Source organism: Vigna angularis, chromosome 1 (assembly GCF_016808095.1).
Source record: "Vigna angularis cultivar LongXiaoDou No.4 chromosome 1, ASM1680809v1, whole genome shotgun sequence".
Lineage (NCBI taxonomy): Eukaryota > Viridiplantae > Streptophyta > Magnoliopsida > Fabales > Fabaceae > Vigna > Vigna angularis.
In genome coordinates, this window is record NC_068970.1 from 5773741 (window position 1) to 5796612 (window position 22872).

Below are 22872 nucleotides of genomic sequence, written 5' to 3' on the forward strand. Positions count from 1 at the left end.
TATCTTTCTAAATATCATATTATATTTATTATATATTATACTGTTTCGATTATTAGATTACATTTTTTTAATGAAATTAGTGTTATTAATAACTTTATTTATAAATAAATAATTAAAATTATAAATAAATAAAATTAATTAATTTAAATTTCAGTATAAAAACTTATTTTAATGTATTTTTATTATTAAAAAATATAATAATTTTAAAATTTATTTTCATATTAAAATTTTTAACTTTTTTATAAATATATTAATATAGAACTAAATTTATTTTATTATATTAATCAAATCATGTGTAAGTTTTTTTTTTCTGAAGACGTTGGATTGCTGGTTTGGTGAATTTGAATAAGGATAAGGTAGGAGCATGGAATAGATGGGAAGGTGAAATAATCTACATTTGTGACTCTTAATTAGAGAAATATAACATCTTTAGTTTTATGTGTAGAGTAGTCCAAACCGGAGGACATTATGAGAAGAACCTAAAACGCTTTAGTTTTGGCTATTTGAGTAATAATGACACAGACACTCCATGTGCTAGTTAGATTAGATTAGAGAGATTTCAACTTTTTCACTCACATCAACTTAAGCTCATTTTTTTTAAATGAATTTGAGAAGAAATAAAAATAAAATTGAGATTGTTTTCAATAAGAAAAATAGTGAAAAATAAAATATCTGAGATAAAAGTAAAGTTTATGATAGTTAAGTGTAATAATGTGATAGGTTTGATAAATTTAAAAATAATTTAATTGATAAAAATGAAAGATTTATATTTTACCTTGATCATAAATTATTATTATTATTATTATTAAACTTTATGATTAACTTTATATTTAACTTTTCTCTCACAATTATTGTCATCCAACCACCTATAACACTTCAAGTTTCTTTCGAACCTATGAAATCATAAAAAACATAAGGTTATTTACTCAGACGGTTTTTTCTTGCAAAACTTTGTATTTGAATAAGGACATGGAAAACTCAAATTACCGTTTTTTCACGTCTTCAAATGTTTGTAAATATACAAAAACAAATAAGTCACTCACTTACAAATTCATTTGAGTAAATAATATTTAAGTGGACACAAACACAAACTAACAGTGTGCTTATTTCAAACCACATATTTATGAATACAGATGAAAACTATAAAATGAGGAAAAAACACTAAATACAATAAATAAAAAAATAATTAAAATAAAGTGCAAGACAAATATTTTAAGGTTAACTTTCTTCGCAAATTAGAATTTTTTTTTTGAGGAAACACGTTGAAATGTAATAAAACATTGATAATAATAATAATAAAATAAATAATAATATAATTATTCCAGGTAGAATGGTAATTTACTAATTTTATTAATTAAAATATTTTTAATTATCAAACTCGTCTTATTATTTAGTAACATTCATAAAATTTCAAGTCAAATTCTTTAAATTTTTTTCACATCTTTTTTATTTAAACAATATGACTTTAACATCTCTTTCCTCTTAAATTCATTCTCTAAATCCATCTTAAAAAACAAAATTACCATACATATAATATTTTAAAAAATAAACTTCCAAGTAACATTGTAATTTTTTTAAGAAACCGTTAATGTAATATATGTATTTTAGTTTCCAGAAATTAATTTTAGAAATAAGTTTTTCGAATTAGTTAAATGTTACATAGAAACTAGTTTTCGACACATCTAGTAATTAATATAGAAACATGGCTTTATTTTAGAAGATGTATTTAAAAAATCATTTAGTATATTTTTTTTATATAAACTCGTTTGATTACATATTACAACTAATTGATAAATTAGTTATTACAGTTATTACAGTTACATTTAGTGATTACATATTAGAATAAATTATTTATTCTTAAATATATATGTAAGGAGAAATTGTAAAACTAACTTACCATATTGTTTGATTTATACCCACTGATATTTGTAAAATTTTACCTGCAAATATTGCTTTTAAATTTGAAACGTATTTTAAGAGTGGTTTTGAAAAACATCCTAATCAAGTTTTACTGTGAAATAATATTTGAAGAAGTGAGGTAGGAATGATAAATAAATTTATATAAGTAGCTATTGTTTGAACGTGTTCTGACATCAAATTGATTCCGTATACGAATATAAATACCATTTAACCTTTTAGAGAGATGAAAGATCATGATAAATATGTATACATATTTTTTCTTATTTTAGTTCTTATTTTTATATTATTGTTTTATTTTTTTAATTTTTTTAATATTTTTATTTTTAAACTTATGTAATTATATTTCTTAATAAATAGTCGATTTTATATAATAAATATTAATATATTTCACTTTTAATATAACACAAAATTATAATCTTAACATAAAAATTTAATTTCATTGGTTTTGTTTAAATTTTATTAATATTTAAGAATTGTAATTGATAGAGATTTTAAATTTAGAATGAAACAAAACAAAAAGTTATTTGAAGATTAATTTCATGTTAACGCGAATTTTTACTCTGATAGAAACACACTTAACCATTATTAAATATCTAATAATTATCTTAACAATTACTGAAATTCTAACAAAATCAATGAGATTAAAGTTTTTGTATTTAGATTTAAATTTTTTTACTCTGTTAAAAATAAAATATAAAATATATCTCACTATTTATTCTAATTTTTATTGTTGTTTGATATTAAAAGAAAAAATATATATTATTTTGATATTAAATTTTTGATAAAATATATTGTTTCTTTTATTTTTTTTAATTATTTATTAAATATTTAAACAAAGTATTACTATATCTATTTCTTAATCGAAAAATAAATGAAACCAAACATTTATTCTTATCAATATCAACCATTAACATCTGATATATATATATATATATATATATATATATATATATATATATATATAGTTTTTACTTCTACCATAATATATTATATAATATATAAGGATTGTTGTCATTCTTTTGAATACTTGAGAATCTATTTGCATATGGGTTTTTTTTTGTTGCATGCATTTGTTTAAAGTTTTTAATTTTTTTTATGAATAAAATTCATTGTGTAATAAATTAAATAATTTAATTTTTATTTATAAGAAATTATATACATAATTTAATGTTTTATTTTCATGTATTTATTTATATATTTTTTATAATAGGTATAATTTGACAATATTTTGTGAAATATAACTTTTTATTATAAGTTTAGTATAATATTATCATATGTTTGTGTTCTTTTATTTTACTTATTTGTTTTAATAATTTTTTATGATGAGAAATAACTGATGAGCTTAATAAAAATATCAAGGTTTATGGAAGAAAAAATCTATAAAATATTTAATGTCAGTTAAAGTACTTTTAGTAGACGATTTTATTTTAATATTTTATACTGGGTAAATTCCTTCATTTTATTTACAATTTAAAATTTTATTTCAATTTTGCTCAAATATTAATTTTTACTTTAAGATTTTAGGTAGCTTTTCAAGTCTACATATTTTTTTAGAAAACAAATTAAGAATATAAATTTTTTATTGTTGTAAAGATATTGAGAACTTTTGTAAATTAATTATAACCATACCGAAAATCTTATTCTTGGCTTCGATGCAAGATCTTATAAATAATAAATCCTATTGTGAACATATTGTAAAACCATACTCTTAAATTAAAAATACAGAAAAAAAAAACGGTTAAATATATTTTAGAATTTTGTTTTGTCTTTCAAATTTTTGGTGTATCTAATAAAAAATCAATTCCTTGGTTTTATTTATTTTTTAACTATGTTAACTAATTCCAAATATTCATTATTTTTGTCAGCAAACTTAACTGATCATTTTTAGTAAAACTTTATTGTCATTCCAACTAACGAAATATTAGTGATCCATATGTATTTATATATGAACGTTGTCAAGATAAATAATTTAAAAGGAAAATAAGTATGTAGTTGAATATCTGATGATAAGAATGTAAAATAGAAATTTTCATTTAAACAACCTTTTATTGATAATTATTTAAGCAAAACGTTAACAATATTGAAGAAAAAGGATTGAAATAAACATTTTTCAAATCAAACAGACTAAAAAAAAAAATCAATTTTAAATTTAGACCGTTGAAAGTTGAGAAAAGAGGAAAACAGAAGAAGAAAGTAAGTTTAAACTGTTCTGTTCGTTATATTTTTTGCTGGAGCCAGAAGTTAAAAGGGTTTTGTTTTGGGTTTGGGTAGTGGTTCTTGACTATTGCTTTCGGGGGTTACTCTCTTCACCACCACACCTTTCTCTTTTTATCTTTTCTTTATTATTTTGTCCCTCACTAATTTTAAGGTTATTATTTTTTAATTTTATCCATTCACAATCTATTTCATTAATAACCTATTCTAGTCTCGTACATGAGTAAAATATTTTTCTTTCATTTCAATATTATATTTCTTTCTCTCTTTCTTTTGTGAAATACTACAAGTTGCAAAGAGGTTGGTGGTGATGGAAAGAATTATCAAGCAGTCTCGCTCTCGTAGTGCAATGTCGCTCTCGTGGTGCAGTGTGTGGAGTGTGCAATGCTGTCGTGCTTCCTCCATGTGCGTATTCGAATAAACCTTGAAATAAAACCCTAAAATAAAAAACGTAACCTTTAAAAGGAAGTGACATCCTTCAACGGATGTCAACATCCGTTTAAGGAAAAACAGATGTCGACATCCGTTTTACCTTAAAAGAATGTTGACATCCGTTGAAGATGTCACCTCTGTTTAAAGGTTACGTTTTTTATTTTAGGTTTTGTTTTTCACGCTGGTTGATGCTCTGGACGCTCCTCGATGTTCCTCCACACTACAACGGCGACGCTCCTTCACACCACGGCGGCAATGGAAGCTTTCAAACCAAAAAAAATTGGGAAGAAAAAGGAATTGAAGTGCGGGAGGTGAAACGGAAATGGAGAAAGGGAAAGAGAGTTCCGTGGGTGGGTGCTGGAAAAGTAAAAGTAAAAATCTTTTTAACTTAAGGATATAATTGTATTTAAAATAATGTGGGGAGGTGGAGGAAGTATAGGGTGGTGGTGGAGGGAGCAACACCCATTGCTTCCTATGAAGAAATTATGGGGTGCAAGAAGTAAAAGCTATGGTTCTTGTGCTGAAAGTGAATGAAACAGAAATTGGGCCGTAACTGAAATCTTTTTTTTTAGAAGGAAAAAGCTACAGCAATCATCCATAATCCAGTTTTTCATCATCCAATAGCATTCAACTACCAACTTTCCATCTCTTTACTGTCTTTACACCAATTTCACACTATTTATTTAGATTTTAGAGATAAAATTAACCTATTAATTTAACAAAAGTATTAATTAAACAAACTAAATATCGTGGTCTTGTAAAAAGAAAAATTATGATGTCACGTGTCTATATCATATTCACTTACTCTTTTAGAGTTGTATCAGATATAATAATTCTCCCATATTGCTTCCATGTGAGAATTACATAAATGTTAATTTAACTCATAAAGAAGTTGATTTATTTTTATTTTTATTTTTATTATTTTTACTAAGCAAGTGTTTAATAATTTAAAATCAAATGAGTAACTTTAATGACGCCATCAAGAAAGTGTATACAAGAATCAACTGACCTAATAAATATGACACCTTATTTTGTTAAATATTAAAATTGTGGATTCTTCTTTTGATGAAAATATAGCAATAATTTAAATAAGATGAATCATCATGAATTAACTCAAAATTTAATATAACTTCAAATGTAAAACATCTTTTTATATATATTTCATCTTTTTCATCTTCAAACGTAGAATTTCAAATTTTATATTTAAATTTTTCATATAAATTGATATAATTCTGCTTAGAAAAAAGTACTATTGTTTTCTAATTTGGATCCTCAAAAGGTACAATAGAAATCAGAAAAGTATACAGAAGAGGACAGAGATGAAAAACACTACAATCTAACAAATAAGTAAAGTGAAAATTCATCATAAAATTGTTAATAAATCAAAGTTGTAATTCAAAAACCAAAATAATTTTCTTTCAAATAATGGAAATACATATAATATAACTTTAAATTGTTTATGTTAGCGCTTCTGTATATAAACACATAAATTTAAGAAAATCTATAAACTTTAAAATAAAGCTTTAAACCCAAAACATATGAAAACCAAAATTATAGACTTTCACTTAGCTAGATCTAGTTGTTTAGCTAACACAAACTTACTTGTCTAACTAATTTAATATTTTGTAAAATTAAAATAAAATTATAATTTATTTAATTTTTTAAATTATTGTTAAATTTTATTCATAAAAAGACGTATTTTAATATTTCACGTTACATTTTCATAAATTATTCGAATTACAAATATTTTTCCAATAAAAAAGTTAATTCAACAAGTAACCTTACTTGCCAGCTCTAACATCAAAAGAACCAAATTGGAGTTCCTCGAAAGAAACCTTAATCGGGGACATGCCTTTTTGGAGAAATAAAAAAAAAAAATCAAAATTTCTTTGTTTATTTGCACATGGTGAAGCTAGATTGCCAAGAAAGTGGCAGCCAGATCATGGGCACGTAAACAAAAGTTAAGACGTTAGACTCCCCAGATTTACTAGATTGTTTCAAAACATTCTTTTTCACAACATTTTTCAAAACATTCTTCACTTTAGGATATAAGGTATTTTATTTTATTCATCCAACAATAAAGAATGTGCAAACAAGGTATCTTATTCATACTTTTCTTCATTTATATTCACTTATTCAGTAGCAATTACTACATTTTAATCTTCAATTATTCTCACACTTGTTAAATTAAAGTCAAATTATATGTCAACACTTTATCAATGCCATGGTCAATTTTGTCTATTGATGATTGAACCTATTTTAGATTTTTATTATTTTGAATTAATTCTTTTAAAGTGTCATTTTTTATTTTATCTTTGTTCATAAATTTAGTACTTTCTTTTGTGTTCAATACAAATTCTTATAAATAAAGGCCTGATATATGGAGAAATGTTTCATTACTTTTGGCTGATTAAATACATAACTCTTTTAAAGTAACAACTACAAAACATTTTTCTAAACATTTATTGGAGATCAACTTTTACCAATCGAAAATTAGAACAAGAGTGACTAAGTTATGTTTTTTTAACCTTGAAAGTATGAAATCCGAACTTATGTAAATTTTGAATTTATCAAAATCTATTTAAATTGTATTGCTCTTTTCTTTGAGTTTAATCAGTTTATTTGTTGAATTGAAATTTGATTCACATTGAAAAGAGCTTTTAAACCTCAAACTGAAAAATATATTTAAACTCTTAATTTGATATGTTGAATCGATTATAATTAAAATTAAATTAAGATTATAATAAACCAATTTAAGTTCATTTATTTTCGGAACTAAAAGGTGATGATATAATTGAGATTTATTAAAATAAATAACTATAATTATTTATACGAGTAATTTTATGAAACCTAGCTTGAATTTCTTCATACTTTTATCTCTCTTTATCTTTGTTTTTCTTTTTTATATATATTTATTTTTATCACTTCATCTTTGTTTTTCTTTTTTATATATATTTATTTTTATCACTTCACTTGTTAATTTGTTCTCCTAAGTTATTTTCTTTCAGAAAATAATAAAATTATTGTAGTGTAAATTTTGTTTATACTCCTTAAATACATGTAATTATAATACTTTTTTTAAATATCATTAGTGTAATATTCAATAACAACTTAAAACATAACTTTTAAATCTACTTATTGGGAATAATCTAAAGTATAAGTTAAAATTTTATATTGGATAAAAATGTCATAATTAAATATGATAAAAGACTTATAAACTCATTGAACGAGAAGTGAATCAAAATGTAACACACACGTATATATAATCAAACCTAATTACACTCTTTAATAAAAAGATTCATGACTCTTTTAATTTATAAAAAGTTTGTTAATAATTTATTTATTATACTTTGATTATCTATAATTAATTTAAATTTTTAATAAAATTAGTTAATAAATTTCATAAAGTGTCATGGTTCATTTATCCACATGCAATTTTTGTTCCTCGAGATGGTCAATTATTATGAAGAATGGTTCAACGAGAGAATATGATTTTTTATCATTCACCTATCATAGAACAACTTTACACAATTAAAACATCAAGTTATTGTAACATAACGCAATGCAAAATTTGACTATCATGACTTCCCAGAACACAACGAATCAATGGTTTTGTAAAGAAGAAAGAAGGGACACACTCATGGTGGTCAAAGCAATGATGCATTTGTATATTTAAATCGGAACCAGAAAGCTCCAAGATTGTCTTGTAGCGAAGGCATACGCATTTCTCAATTGCTATTATTATTTGTCGTTTTGATTTTCCTCTGTTGGGAGCATAACTTCCTTTATATGTTTGTGCATGGAAGCCCCACTGATTGAATAATAGAACGCTAAACTGAAATTAAAATGTGTAATAAATGAAAAGCGATGAAGTAATTAAGAGAATGAAAAGAAAGCCATGCTATTATGAAAATGAAGTGTTACAGAAACTATTCGATTTTACAAGAAGAAGCCCTTGGTAGCCAAAATTGATCACTCTATGAAGTAATTAAGTTGGATACTCTTGGGCAGAGAAGAACTCATGAAGCCACTATCTGCTTTTGTATCTCCTTTACCACCCCAACAAAGTCTAAAAACTATACCCTCCTTCCCTCCAAACTTAACTGTTTTTAAGCTGCTTTGGAATACCTTTTTCAGCCATTTCTCAAACACCTTCTCGCTAAAATAACCACACCCAAAACACACATCCTCAATCACCCTCTCATCTACACTTAATTTCTCCCAACCACGAACCTCCTCAAAAGACCCTTTTATCTTCCACAAAAACAACTCTGCCATCTCTCTCTCTTTAACAGGATTTTTGTTCAACTCAAACCGGTTTTCAATCGACTCAAGAAATCCCTTTTTTCTCACTGGATCTGCTATACTTTCCCCAGTCAAATCACTTGAAATAGTACTACTTTCTGCTGCTTTACCCTCCCCATCACCCTCTTCATCGGCTTTCATGTTCAGATCAAGAGTGTTAAAGCTCGTCTGTCTCGAACCCACTTTCTTCTTGCTCCCTTCAAAACTCTTTGTGTGAGAAAACAAATCAAGTTCAGCTCTTCTTTTGTTGCCCAAACAAGGCTCTATTATCCTAGTTGTGACGGATTCAGTCTCTAAGTTTGGCTTGCTTTCACTAACCTCCCATAACAACTTGATAACCGAATCCTCGTTCTTCTCCTCAATGTTAGTGAATCCACCACTTGTCAAAATGAGTATCACTTGGCTTGAGTTCTCTTCTGTGGAATTTCCAAACTTTCCTGTTTCAAACCCATCTGAGAGGAATTTCTTGAACGGGGCATCGGCAAAGTCAACATTTTCTATTAGCACCACAAGCTGTTGGTGGGTTTTCAGCGCTCCTGCCAGCATCTCAGAAAATGGGGCTACTGAAGTCTCTTTCTTTAGCATGTCAAATTGAAGGAGCACATCAGTTGAGCCAAAAACTGATTCTGCAACTGCAAGTGCCAACCTTCTTTTCCCAATGGTGTCATTGCCTTTCACAAGTAACCAAGTAATACTGTTATTTTGCTTTGCTGATTTGGAATGGATCAAGGCTTCTGCTATTGAAGGAACAGTCTCAGACTGCCATGGCACATTCTCCTGCAATAGTTTACAAATATGAGCTCTTTGCAGTGTTCTATCATCAGTTATATCCCCCACCGTCTCACCTGAACCGCCATTGCCAAGAGCAAGAGTAGTCTTTACTTCTTTACCTTCCATGCCCTCCGGGGAATCTAAGACTCGCTCTGTTGCTTTCCTTTTGTCGCCGAAATTGAACTCAATGATGCATGATTGTTGGCGCCGGAACCGAGGAACAAGTTTGGAGGTGGAGCAATGTGTCGCATTGTTCGCAAAAGATATGGAGCTTGCTGAATTATAACTGTTGTTCCAGTTCAATGGGTTATGAAGCTGTTTGCTTTGATGGAGACAGTGGCACAGTCTATTCCATTTTCTTTTCAACTTGACTAATTCATCCTGAAAATGTTCGATTGTTACATAGTATAAGTCATGAGTCATTACAATTTTTCAAATCTAAACTAAAGGGATCAAGAGCATGCATGTTGAGAAGAAAAATAGAGTCCTTCCACAGTTGTTTGATTATAAATATATAACCAGAAAATTAACTTGACTTTCAGTTTTGAACTTAATAATGTTCTACCTTATTATGGTCTTCTGTGCTATGAGACTGAAGCCAGAACGGCATCATTTTCTTTTGATCTGACATAAGAAATTGGGCTTCTTTTTCATAATTTGAGGCACATTCTTCACAACAGTTCAGCCTATCCTGCTGCTCCGTGTTACCAAAGGGCTTTGTTTCAGGCACATGAGATTGATTTTGGGAGATGGTCATCTTTGAATCAAGGACACTGTAAGTTGAGAAAAAATATTCATAAAGTTAACATCCAAAATTAAACAAATAGTCACCGTTGAGTTTACAATATGTGGCTTCCATTCTTTTCACTTAACATCACAATAGCTCTGAATTATTCCCACTGGGTGCAATATGGCATATTTACAAAAATATGTGAATATATTTTTCCTTTTGGTAAAGTCTAGTTTCAGTTTTTCCAGCTCAATATCATGTGCATGCGTATGTGTAAGAGGTTGGTTATATACTGACAAACTAAAGTGAGGCAGAACCAGAAACAGAAAGGCTCTGCTTCACATCTGCCTTACCAACCAACCAACCATGCTTTTCACAATGGTTCTGGCATAGCTCAGTGACCGTACGCACTCCTCAACAAAATGTAAAACAAACTAAGCTTTCAACAAACCATCATGCCTGAATAACTTTTATGTACTTATGTTTTCCTCTCTTTTAGTTTTTTTCCTTTTTATTTAATTTTTACTTGTCATACATGGAGTTTTTTTTCTTCTTTCTGCATTAAATTAAACAAAACAAGCAAGACATTTTCTGTAATTGACTAGTGTTTTTGGCATTAAACTAATTATTAAGCAAATGATTACCTGGGAGCATGAAGACTCAAGTCAAGTCCACCTGATGGAACAGGAACAGCCTGAAGAGCCCACTGCTTCTCAAGAGGGGGTTGCCTCATTTGACATCTCATGTATGTTTGGTAACTAGAAGTGGCCATGAGCCACACCTTAGCATTATTTGAGGTTCCACAGTCACAGAATAACTTTCCAATTTCTGAAACCAAATGATCAACTGGATTGTAACCAGAAACTTCTCCTTCTGGGGATCCTTCCTCTTTGTCACTGAGACTTGCCTCCTCCACGGTCCACTTCAGGTCTCCAATGTAAAAAATGCCACCCCCTTCTCCTGATGCAACGGAATTCACCTTCCTTTTTAGTTCCAAGAGTTTCATTTCAACTTCATCTCTCTTCATGCAACTCAAAGAAACAGGTGAAATCTGGAATTTGATAAAATGGGTTGACTTTAACTCATCAGGCACTTCTGTCCTTTCCACCCTTCTCATTAACTCTCCCACAAGGCCCTCGGCTAAGGACACAGAGTCACCTACAATCACAGTGTTCTTTTTCTTCTTCCTCAGGAGAATATCCAGAACAACCTTGATATCATCCTTACTGGAAGAAGCTGCACCAGAGAAGGAACACGCTGGTGCACTCTTCAGCGGAGAAAAGAGAAGTGAAGGGTGGAACTCAGAAGCATAAGAAGTTAAGAAATGATGAGTCTGCCTGAAGTTGGCAAGGTTGGTGGTAGTTTCCCTGTGGTTCTCACTGGAAGAGGGAGAGCAAGGAGAAGAAAAGACACCACCAGAGCTATTGTAACACTGGAAAACAGAATGGGGTGAAGAATCCTCTATGTTGTTCTTAACAGCAGTGCTGGAGAAACCAGCCTCTCTCATAACCCTGCTAACACTAGGGTCATCAAGGATTGATGTTATGAGGTGTTCAAGCTCAACCTTGATGGTAAGAAGAGGCTGTTGTTGCTGTTGCTCTATGCAGCCCCTTCTCTGGTGAGCCTGAGCTCTCTTCAAAGCAGCAATGAGAGCATTGGAGAGAGAGGGCTGAGTGTGGATCAAGGGAGCAGGTGCTGTTGGGAGCCTGTTGAGAGCCACATTGAAGCAAAGCTCAAGAGCCCTGCATTGAAGAGGATGAGAAGTTTGGTGAGGCTGAGACTTGAGACAAGCCCTTCTCAAGGAACTGCCTCTTAGGCTGAGCAAAGTGGCAGCCACATGCAGAGGAGTGACCTGTGCATGGCCCCTCCTCCGAGCCAACCCCAGAGAGTGCTTCAACACTGAAGCAGCCTCAGCTGTGAGGGTCTGCTGTAATGCACAAACTCCTGAGCGCATCACTTGGCCAAACACCACCCCCCTCACCACCCCCTTTGTTGCTCAACCTTTTTCTTTTCAACCACACTTTTCTTCTCTTCTTCTTATCCTTCTCTTTCTCTCCAACTATACACCACCCCTATAAACTCTTTCTTTCTATGCTCAAATCACTTTCGACGCAACAAGTGTAAGCTCAGACAAAAACAGAGAGGGAGAAATGAGCTCTAGTGAGAGTCGTTAGGCTTTAGAAATACCTCAACTATATGCCTCACCGCCTTCTTTATACTTCTCGTTACTCATCATTTTTATTCTTTTCTTTTTCTTTAACTCTCTCCTTTCGTTTTAGTTTAAAGAGGCAGCTTTTTCTTGTCTTTATTTATTATTTCACCAATTCTACTTCATCACCTTTATTCTCTCTCATCCCCTCCAGTTTACAGTTATCACTACAATATCATCACTCATCAACACTTTATAACCTTTTTCTATTTTATTTTTTTCCTATCATATTATAATACCCTTACAAATTTATATATTTTTTTCTCTCTGTAGATGTCATTTGAATCTATATTTTTTTCTTTCTGGTGATCTTATAATACTGGATTTTGGGCGTTCATATTATTTGTAGTATTAATAAGAATGATAATATATAAAAACATCTAAATTTCTATATCTTTTCTGTTTTTTTTTTCTCTCCATATACTAGTTGTCCAAGATTACTATTGCATACAACAATAATACAGCTTGCTCATATCCGTAGAAGTTTGAATGAAGGAAAGATATTAAACAATGTTTATGTACAACCAGTTGTTATTAACTTATGTTGAACATCTTTAAGTAATAGCTTATTATGTATGTTCTACTAAGTTAATTAACTTGGTGAAAAAATGCATGTGTGAGAAGCATTGTAATCATGCATTTATAAAAGTATGAAAGGCTGAGGCTTTAGTGATCTTAGGCTACTCATCTAACTGCTACCTGCATTAACAATGTGCATGCATGCATTTTCTTTTTATCATGGTTAATCATTGTTATCATAATACAAATGACTAAAGGAACTATGATAAATTGTAGTGTTATTTTCTGCTGCATTATTTGTAAGAAATAAAGTAGCACAGGAAATTAGAGAGTGCAGTGATGTGGACCCGCAATTCAAAATTTTTACTCGGATTCATAGAGCTTCCCACCCACCCTTTTCCACGTCATCTTTTGAATAGACAGACAAGGCCAGCAGAAATTCAAAAAAAGTTACTAAAGGGAAAAGAAATCAGTGGCATGAAAGATTTTCTTTTTAAAAGCAAAGCGGTAAACTACATTTTTCTTATAATCTTTAAACATTTTTTTTTCAATTTATATAAAATAAACATAACTAGGTTATGTTTAGTTTTACTATTTAACCTCCTTCAAATACCCTTGTCTGAATAAACTCATGGGTTTGGTGATAATGTTGAGCTTTCTGACATGATATCAAGTATAGTTTGCATTACATATGCCTTAAAGAGGCTTTGAAATTCAAGCCATTACGATTTAGACATTAAAGCTCAAAGTTGAGTTTTAGAAACTAAGTTTAGAAGATAGAATTGATTCAAACTTAACATGCAAAAGAGGTTAAGTTTTACATTAATTGTTGAATTATACTGCTACAACATTAATATTAGGTAGCTAAGTTGGGGTCTCTCTTTTGACGCCAATCCTCGCAGAGAGACAGTAATTTATTCCCCAAGTACCCAAAAAGCAACCCTCTGTCTGCTATCCCCTGTTAGCATTATTGGTTCTTTTTCAGCCTCACTTCTCTCTCCTCTGCAAACTGCAATCACCTTTTGTCTTAATCTCATCTCCCATTCCAACCACCCACTTAAACCAACCTTTTGTTTTACCATATAAAGCAACGAAAACTGATCTATTCTCCATACTGTTACAGAAATTGGACACCCATTTTTGTTCCCGTCTCGTTTATTCAATTTTCACATTGTGCTTTCTTGGAAGCCTTAAAACACAACCATTTTACTATTTTCGTCTAATATTTTACCCCTCACCATTAATTCCATTCATTTACGTTTGTCTTTTCTCTCTTGCTTTCTTAATCCAGCTATTTCTTTTGCAGGTTTTATTTTATCTATGCTAGACTAGATTCTTATTGAGATGTATGAAAGGAATATATATGATCAGGTAGATCTCGAGATTATATACATATAGCATAAGGGACACCACTGTATATACACTATTCATATATAGACGAAGAGAGAGAGAATAAGGCAAAGGAAACATGGTAATGGTAAATATGGATGATGTGAGGAAGATAGAAGACAGAAATAAAAGAAAAAGTGTGAAAATTGAGGTTGTATTACTTGTACTGATAAGCCATATCCTTATAAATATGTATAAATGAATGTACGTTTGTATGTAGTTTCTTGGATTGTCACCTTTTGAAACTACATTGACACTAGTTTCGTTGTGACGTCTTCCCATGCAAAATAGTAACTGAGAGAGGCAGGATTAGACATAACTTTGACCAAACTGTACATGAAGGAAGCATATGGGTCCTCACGTAGTCACCTTAATTTGACCCTTGCAAGATTCGAAGCATGATTCTTATCATAAGAAAAATGAATCATTGTAGCCTTTACTTTTATGTTAATAATTCCCTAAAGAAAATGAAAGAATATAACAAATCTTGAAAAGGACTAGGACCGAGAGGGAGAGCTTCATTGCATCGCGGGAATTCCGAGACTACTATCTGTTCAAGAGTTTAAGGTAGGTTCAAGAAAAAGGAAACGAAAAAGAGAAAAAAAATAAAAATGGAATAGAAGCATAATATTCTAATTGTGTAACTTCCTTATTCTCCATTACACCAAAAAGAAGGATGGAAAATCCGTTGATATGGCTTATGTATATATATAAAACTATAAGAAGTGTTTCTGTTGGAAGTGAGTGGAATGGAAAGTACATAAAAAAAATTGAAAAGCTTGTGAGTACCAATGATGTACTTAAATTTAAAATTGAGCACCAAGCACAGTAGATAAATGTATTTTATTGAACGGTTGCAATGCAATTTATATAAAACTATGCAAATTAATCACCTTGTAAATACTTTTCGTTTAGAGCACAGTAGAATAGTAAACAGTTGCCCTAGAGCGTTCAAATTTTTGAGGTTAACATTGAGCATCTATTTTGCAGTCAAAGACACAGATATGTATCCATTAAGTTATTACTTTGTAAAAGTCTATCGAATATATGTAGCTGAGTGATACTGATACTGATACCTGTCACTCTTACATTTATCATCACGAGATTGGAGGCTTCATCACTATATGTAAGACATATATACCATGAGAGAAAAAAAAAACTTTCTTTACGTGAGATTGACGACAATAGTGTGTTTTAATTATTATTATAATACAAAAATATGTTGATTTTTAAATAGTTATGTTGATTGCAATATTTGATTTTCACCAGTCCCATTTGTTTATCTCATATTTTAAGTACAAGTAAATATCATACTATAAAGTTGTATATTTTATTTATTTTAAAGTTTATATATGAAACTATCAAGTTTATATTAATCAACCAAGAGATAAATCAATCTAGTGAGAAGATATAGTTCACTATATGGAAAAGAGACCTTTTTAAAATCCTTAGGACAAAACTCAATATCAAAAATAAGTTTTTAGGATGAATAATAGCTATAATTGATTAAACAATATCAACATATTAATGAGAGAAAGTTGGTCATTGTGCTTATCAAAATTCACCAAGAAGTATTTGAGAGGAGTTGAAACTATGGAATAATGTTGGGTCGTTGTCGAGTTGTTGCTTTTGAACAATCTGGATCGAGCTTCGACTACACTCTGATATAAAAATTACATACAGAAGATTCTCTTACACTTAATTAAATAATCTGAATCGAGCTTCGAGTACACTCTGATATAAGATTTAAATGCAGAAGACTCTCCTATAGTTAATTAATAAGTAGATAGTATGATTAAATTTGTGAATTAAGTGAATACTTTCTAGATGTTATATAGCATATATAGGGTTGTTTAGCCTCTGAATAACGACTTAACATATATAATGATATATGAAAGCTCAGGTATCTTAGAATCTGTATTTATTGGGGTTGGATACTCTATGTAGTTCATTTTGGACTCGGAAGAATTGGACGTACAGTCATAATGGTTGGGATTTAGGAATCTATTATGTATCTTGAATAATCATAAGAAAAACACATAAAAATAAGAATAAAAGAAATCAGTGGTAAATTTTATAGTCAGAACATATATTCTCGACACAAATGTCACTCGCATACATATTTCATACAAAACATTTGTTTATATAAATAGAATATCACAGTATGCGTGATTAGGGTTTTGTTCTGATTAAAGACAAAGGCAGCACTAAGTAGGTAATTATGAGCTGCTGAGGCTCACTGATCATTTTGGTGCCATCAATGGCAAACCCTTTTAACAAAACAAAAAGGGGTGGTTTTGATTGAAAGGGGGAGCTCAAATCATTGGAACATTATATTTAAAAGTTCGAAAAAGTGAGGAAGACAATAGGATTTCTCCAGTTGCAAGAAAAGGATCCCTTTATGGATTAATTGCCAATGTGAACCTTAACCATCCTCCTTCATATACAAAAATCAATCCTTCAATCCAATGATTTGGTTTGCATGTTCACTAACAGATTTTCAACAAAGCATTAAAGAAAAACCCAGGCTTCATCAAGAGACAGATCAGGCCCACGTGTATTCCAAAGGGTTTATTGACTACCAAGTAATTACATCGTTTTACCACAAGTTACATGATTAGGCAGATTAAACAATAAACATGAAGCAATTCCAGATATGATCTGTACAGCTTTTATTGTGAAAAGGGTCATTATAATTATTCATTTTTCCTAAAAAGAAAGAAGAAAAAAAAAGAACTGTGTGTGATGAATTGTGGTTGACAGCTCCTACTCCTAGGGTTACGTAGCACTTATTTCACAGCTATATAGGAACTCCTCCTATAGCTTTGTTTGACAGAAAAGACAAGCTCATGTACTTTCATTAAACCACGACTGATAATTTTTCCAGTGATGATAGGTTGGTTACTGAAATCATTAATCACGATGTGCATTAATCTATTCATTCAATCTTTTTTTCTGCATGCATTTGCGAAGATCAAAGGAATAAATCAGATAAAAAAACAGAAAGTAGTATTTGATCAGCTCCCTTGTCAAGAACAGTTAACCAAAAGTTTTCAACCGGATATAATCTTATAGATATATAAAATAGACGTATTCTAGTTAATTTACCATGTTGACACGCTGGTAAAATTAAAGTTTTAGATTTAACAACAGCTAGTGTTGTTGATACTAGGATTGAGAAGCTTCAATCTGGATATGATGAAGAAATATAAGTACAAGATTGTAGTTTAATGTGGGTGAGGTGAGAGCAATTGTATGTAAGAAATAAAATGATTAAGTATAAGGTGCGTTGAAAGAAGAAAGAAAAAGGAAATGGAATGTGTGTAGGTGGGAGGCATAAAGAGAAGGACAGTGGAACCCACAAAGTAGTAGCATAGAGGCTTTGATTCTGAGATGTAGTTCTCTGATCTCTATAAGTAACCACATTCCTGACTCAAAAAAGTTAGTATGTAGACATTTTTTTAGGAGGTGAAAAAGAAGGCCTAGCGTGCAACTTTATACATTTTCCCCACCCATTATCCTCTGTCATTTAATATATCATATTCTCTCTTTTATACTCTCATGCATGCATATATGTGTTCAGATGGAGGTAATATGTAATTTTAACTGCTTGCTTTGTATACTATTTAAACATATACATTATATGAAATTAATCTACACATTGTAAGTTGTTTCATTTTTAAACTAGTAATACATTTGCATTATATTTTAAACTGATAATACTTTTTTTTTAATTTTATTCTTTGAAAGTTACGTAAATTTAAAAATATATGTGCAATACCAATACCTAAATTTATTTATATTTCAGATTTAACATATGTGTTTTCTACATCTGTGTATGTCCAAAAGCAGCAGAGAAAAATATGTGTAAGCCTCTTTTTCCTTCCTGAGCCTTTATTCCCTAAAACACACACAGTATTTGATAAAAAATATGTACATCTCCGTGATCGTGACACACAAACTTGTCTCCTGGCTACAGTTTTATTTCTTTAGGCTATGCGTTTCTCAGTGGAATATACAATTCTTAAAATTACATGTTGGCTTTTGTTTTTTGTGGCACAATGGTTTGTGATGTCAGGCGACACAATGATTAACCTGACATTCAAAAAGGCCTACCTACATCCTTCATTCTCATACTAACAACTTCATTTGTAATTCATCTTAAACTCAATGCAACTCAAACATGAACAATTATGTAGTTATGCAATCAATATCGAACAAGTTATTCGCTCACCATTATGAGATTAGATTGAGAGCATTTTTACGTAGAATTTGTTTGATGGTACATAATAGAATTTGTTATCTATTCAAATAAAATTATTTTTGAGTGGAAAATATCAGTGATTTTTAGATAAATAAGTAACAAGATTAAGCTAAGGTTGTAATGAGAGAGAGAGAGTATGGAAAGTGAAAGTAAGGAAGTAAAGGAGAAAGGATAAAGGAGGAGGAAGCTTTTGTTACTGAAATCTAAGAGAGTGATTAAAGCAAAGGAGGGAAGTAAAGCAAAGAAAGTGAAAGGGAAAGTGACGAAAGTATGTTCCTTTCTTTCTCTGCTCATCTTTCTATATTGCATGCAAAACGATGACAACCTAAATCATCATTGCTGCCACTCTCTTTGTTCACTAATCCCCATAAAAATGTCATCGATCTCTTTCTTTCTTTCTCTTTGTTTTGTCACAGACACTCCTTTTGCTAAAGAATGCATAAACAAATCAATAAATTAAAGCGGCTGTGTTTAATCACAAAAGCTGTCTAGAATTAAGAATAGAAAGATTTGTTGGTGAGAATGATCCAACATGTCTTTCCATATTGTCTCAACCTCTACATATCAATATAATATAAAAAGGCATTATATGGCACCTAATGTATAATTCTGAGTTAAGTAACCATGCTCCACCTTCACCCTTCCTTTCTCATACATCAATTCTAGCTATCTCATGTACAAATTCAACCTAAATATATCTTCCTCGGACTCATTTTTTATATTGATTTTAAGCTTACAACTTTTCTTTATTTTTAAATTATTATAGACATTCGTTCCATAAAAAAACAATACTTGTATAAAAGGCTTAATTATTAATGTAATTATTTTTCAATATACTTTCTAACTGCATTCTTATATTCTTTTAAATAAAGTTAATAACGTTAATAGTAGAAAATGATCACATGTTAATCCCAACTATTTTATCTTCTCTAATAAATTATTTTTTAGCAATTAGTTCCATCATCTATCTCTCTATTCATCACCAACTACTCTCTTTCTTCCCTTTTATCATCTACATTGTTCTCAAACTTCCTCTTCTCAGTCAGTTTTTATTTTTAAGTTTATTTTGATACTCAATTAAGTAAAAAGAAATAGAGTTAAAAAAATTGGAATTAGTCTTTCTTTGAAAGTTTAACCCAATTTAGTCTCTCCTTTTTTAAAATACATTAATTTAGTTTTTAACCAAATTTTGTTAAAATTATTTAACATTTTAAACACATTTCTTAATTAATATTGAAGTACAAATGTGTCAAATAGTATAAACAGTTCAAATGTTATCATGAAAAGTGTTTGAAAAAATCAAATAAACTTAATAAAATTTGGATAAAAAACTAAATTCATGTATTTTTAAATTTTAGAGATTAAATTAGGATAAAATTTGGAAAATGTCTAATTTTAATTTTTATCTAAAATTAGAGGATTAAAAACATATTTAATCCAAAATATATATAAAAATAAAATTAAATCATAAATCTAAATATAGAAAATAAATTATTAATTAGACTTGTACTAAAGGAGCCTCACATTCGTTCCAATTATAAACCTTGTAACTCTACTTCACTTAGAAAAAAAATTATAAAAAACTCAACAATAATAAATTATGATGCTCTTGGACAGAGACAACAGGAACAGCTAACATTGGTATAGTAATCCCCTTACTTGTTTCATCACATAGAAATTCATCATTTTCCTTACATGAGTATCTCTTACAAAATAGTTCGCGGACTTTCTAGTTTTATTTTCCAGTATGAATGCCCATGTACATGTTTTTCCAAAATAGAAAATATAGAATAAAAGTATAATATTATGACATGCACGTAATATAAAAATAAAAATAATCATTTTAATACTTTTTCAATTGTCATACCCATATAAAAATTCACAAATTGTGTTCTTTCATAAAATATAACTATAGAAATTTGGATATATTTATGAAAAACATTAAAATATTGAAAATATCTAAAAGTTACTCTTTCTAATATAGAAATTCAAATAAAATTATATTCTAAAACATACATTATCGAGTACATTAAACACCTAAATAATTTTACAACTAATTTAAATTATTACAAGTATCTCTTTTTTTCTTGGGAAAGAATTTTGTTTTGTTGAGTTTAGCAAGTCAGTGATTTAATTAGCCCAACCTATACATGAGATGGAAGACACCACTTTAATATAAAATCTCAAGATAATGTATTTGTATTTTCTTTTATCTACAAGTTAATCGGTTTGTATATATTTAATTTTATATATTGTTGATCTTGCTTATTTCTTCTAAGTATGAGATTCACATTTAAAATTCTGACAATCCCTTCTTCAAGTATAAAGTTTCTTTCACTTTTTCATATACTTCCTCACAAATAACAATGACCATGTATTACCATTTTTTTTATCACAACAATATTCGCTTATTTGAAACTCTTGTCCAAGAAATTTCAACACAAAAAATCCTTAAATATATGATATTTCATCCATTCACGTTAAAACTAATAACAATTTGTTAATTACTTAGATGATATATTTCTCGTTTCTAATTTGCCTGTCTTTCTTACTAAGTTGAGATGTTCAGGAACAAACATTACTTCTTTTAGAACTTGGATGACCCAATTGAGAGAAATTCCATAGGTTTATGTTATATACAAATCCATATATATTCATTGTGGGGATGTAGCTCAAATGGTAGAGCGCTCGCTTTGCATGCGAGAGGTACAGGGTTCGATCCCCTGCATCTCCAAATGGTTTCTTTTCAGCTTCTGTTTCTTAATTTGAATTTTGTTTGTTTTCTTCTTAAATTTTGATGAACCTAAATCCAAAAGGGGAGACAGTCACATGGCTTGAATACATCACAATCAACTGGTCCCAAGTCAAAGCTATGTATTGGCTTTTCTGGCTGTTTTATCTGAATCTGTACATCACAGCCAAGTAATCCAACCAATACTTCTGATTCAATCGCTTGTTTCTTGCACAGTTTCTTTTCTTGTTTTTAAATAAGTTCCTTATAAAACATTTTTTATACATGAGTAAGACAGTCTAATTCAGAACTAAACACTGAACCAACAAATTAAGTTCCCAGATTTCTGGCAACAGACGATAATTTTTTAGGAATATTATACTTCAAAACCAAATCAACATCAGCATAGAGGTTTTATTCTCTTTAGGGTGATTCCTCCTGCAACCTTTTGCTGAGACAGTTAGACCAAAGATGGTCACACATAAGTGTGATAATGCATAAAAAGTTTTCTCTGGGCTCAGTTGCCCATAACATTGATTGATGGAGAAATTGGCAGGTATCGGGTAGCACTTGAATAACATATATGAGCAAGAAAACACAAGACAACAAAACAAAACCTAGCTATGCCATCTATATCTATATAAGGTAACAAAATAGGTCGGGGATGACTCAGAACAAACAAACTCTGCATGTTTGTCCCTGCTGGCCTGAAAATAGACCTTTCAAAAACATCACTTGTTTCTTCAGAAATAATGCATTTGGGTTCACAGAATGCTGGTTAACGAATAGACCTCTCACTAACTGCTTTCCTCTTCAATATAATATTCTATTCATATAATGTACTCACTGCACATTACCCTCCTTTTTCTTACCTTTATACCAGTTAAGCGTGCCCTTCACCATGACCATAAATAACATTACATTTACCTTTTATTTTCCTTCTCTCATTTACCATTTACACAATTTCATACTGGGCCACTTGGCCTCCACTCTCTCAGTTTCCCAAAGATGGATCTTGACTCAAACACCATGCATGAGATTCTTCATAAAATGGAAAAAAAAAAATATGTGTTCTGCTTTACCTCAACTTTGGTGACTGCTAAATGTTTTGTCAGCAACTCCAAATATTCGTGTGCATTTTTTTACAGCACCCAACTTCATTATTTTTGAGATAGAAGTTTTCAAATATAAAATCATTCAGTTTATATATGTTTATCTGAAAACACTTAAAAAGAAATCGCGAGCTAAAACATAAAATATCATCGTGTTATGAGTGCAAAGAAAGAGTATAAAAATCAGGCTAAAATGTGCAGAAGTAGGAAAATATAAACGTTTTGATGTACCTTAGAATTTAGAAGGATAGCAGTGCTCTTTTTAGTTGTCCTTGG

The 22872-nt window shown here is 29.9% G+C and overlaps 1 protein-coding gene and 1 non-coding gene across 2 annotated transcripts; one reads left to right on the forward strand and one right to left on the reverse strand.

The window, feature by feature from the left end:
• Positions 1–8442: 8442 nt before the first annotated feature.
• On the reverse strand, positions 8443–12581 carry LOC108322727 (protein SMAX1-LIKE 4). Its single transcript, XM_017554942.2, has 3 exons — positions 11017–12581; positions 10208–10415; positions 8443–10023 (listed from the first exon to the last, which is right to left on the reverse strand). The coding sequence occupies exons 1-3, from the start codon at positions 12324–12326 to the stop codon at positions 8539–8541; spliced, it is 3003 nt and encodes a 1000-aa protein (XP_017410431.1). The 5' UTR covers positions 12327–12581; the 3' UTR covers positions 8443–8538.
• An 8833-nt stretch (positions 12582–21414) lies between these two features.
• TRNAA-UGC (transfer RNA alanine (anticodon UGC)) lies at positions 21415–21487 on the forward strand. The gene has a single exon. It is a non-coding gene; the product is annotated as a tRNA-Ala (tRNA).
• Positions 21488–22872: the final 1385 nt, after the last annotated feature.

Bases quoted from the DNA above. Each gene is read 5' to 3' on its own strand.
- LOC108322727 (XM_017554942.2), bottom strand. From the start codon at position 12,326: ATGCGCTCAGGAGTTTGTGCATTACAGCAGACCCTCACAGCTGAGGCT. The intron at 10,416-11,016 runs GTAATCATTTGC...CTCAACTTACAG, and splicing joins TTGAGTCTTCATGCTCCCAG to TGTCCTTGATTCAAAGATGA. The intron at 10,024-10,207 runs GTAGAACATTAT...GAACATTTTCAG, and splicing joins GCACAGAAGACCATAATAAG to GATGAATTAGTCAAGTTGAA.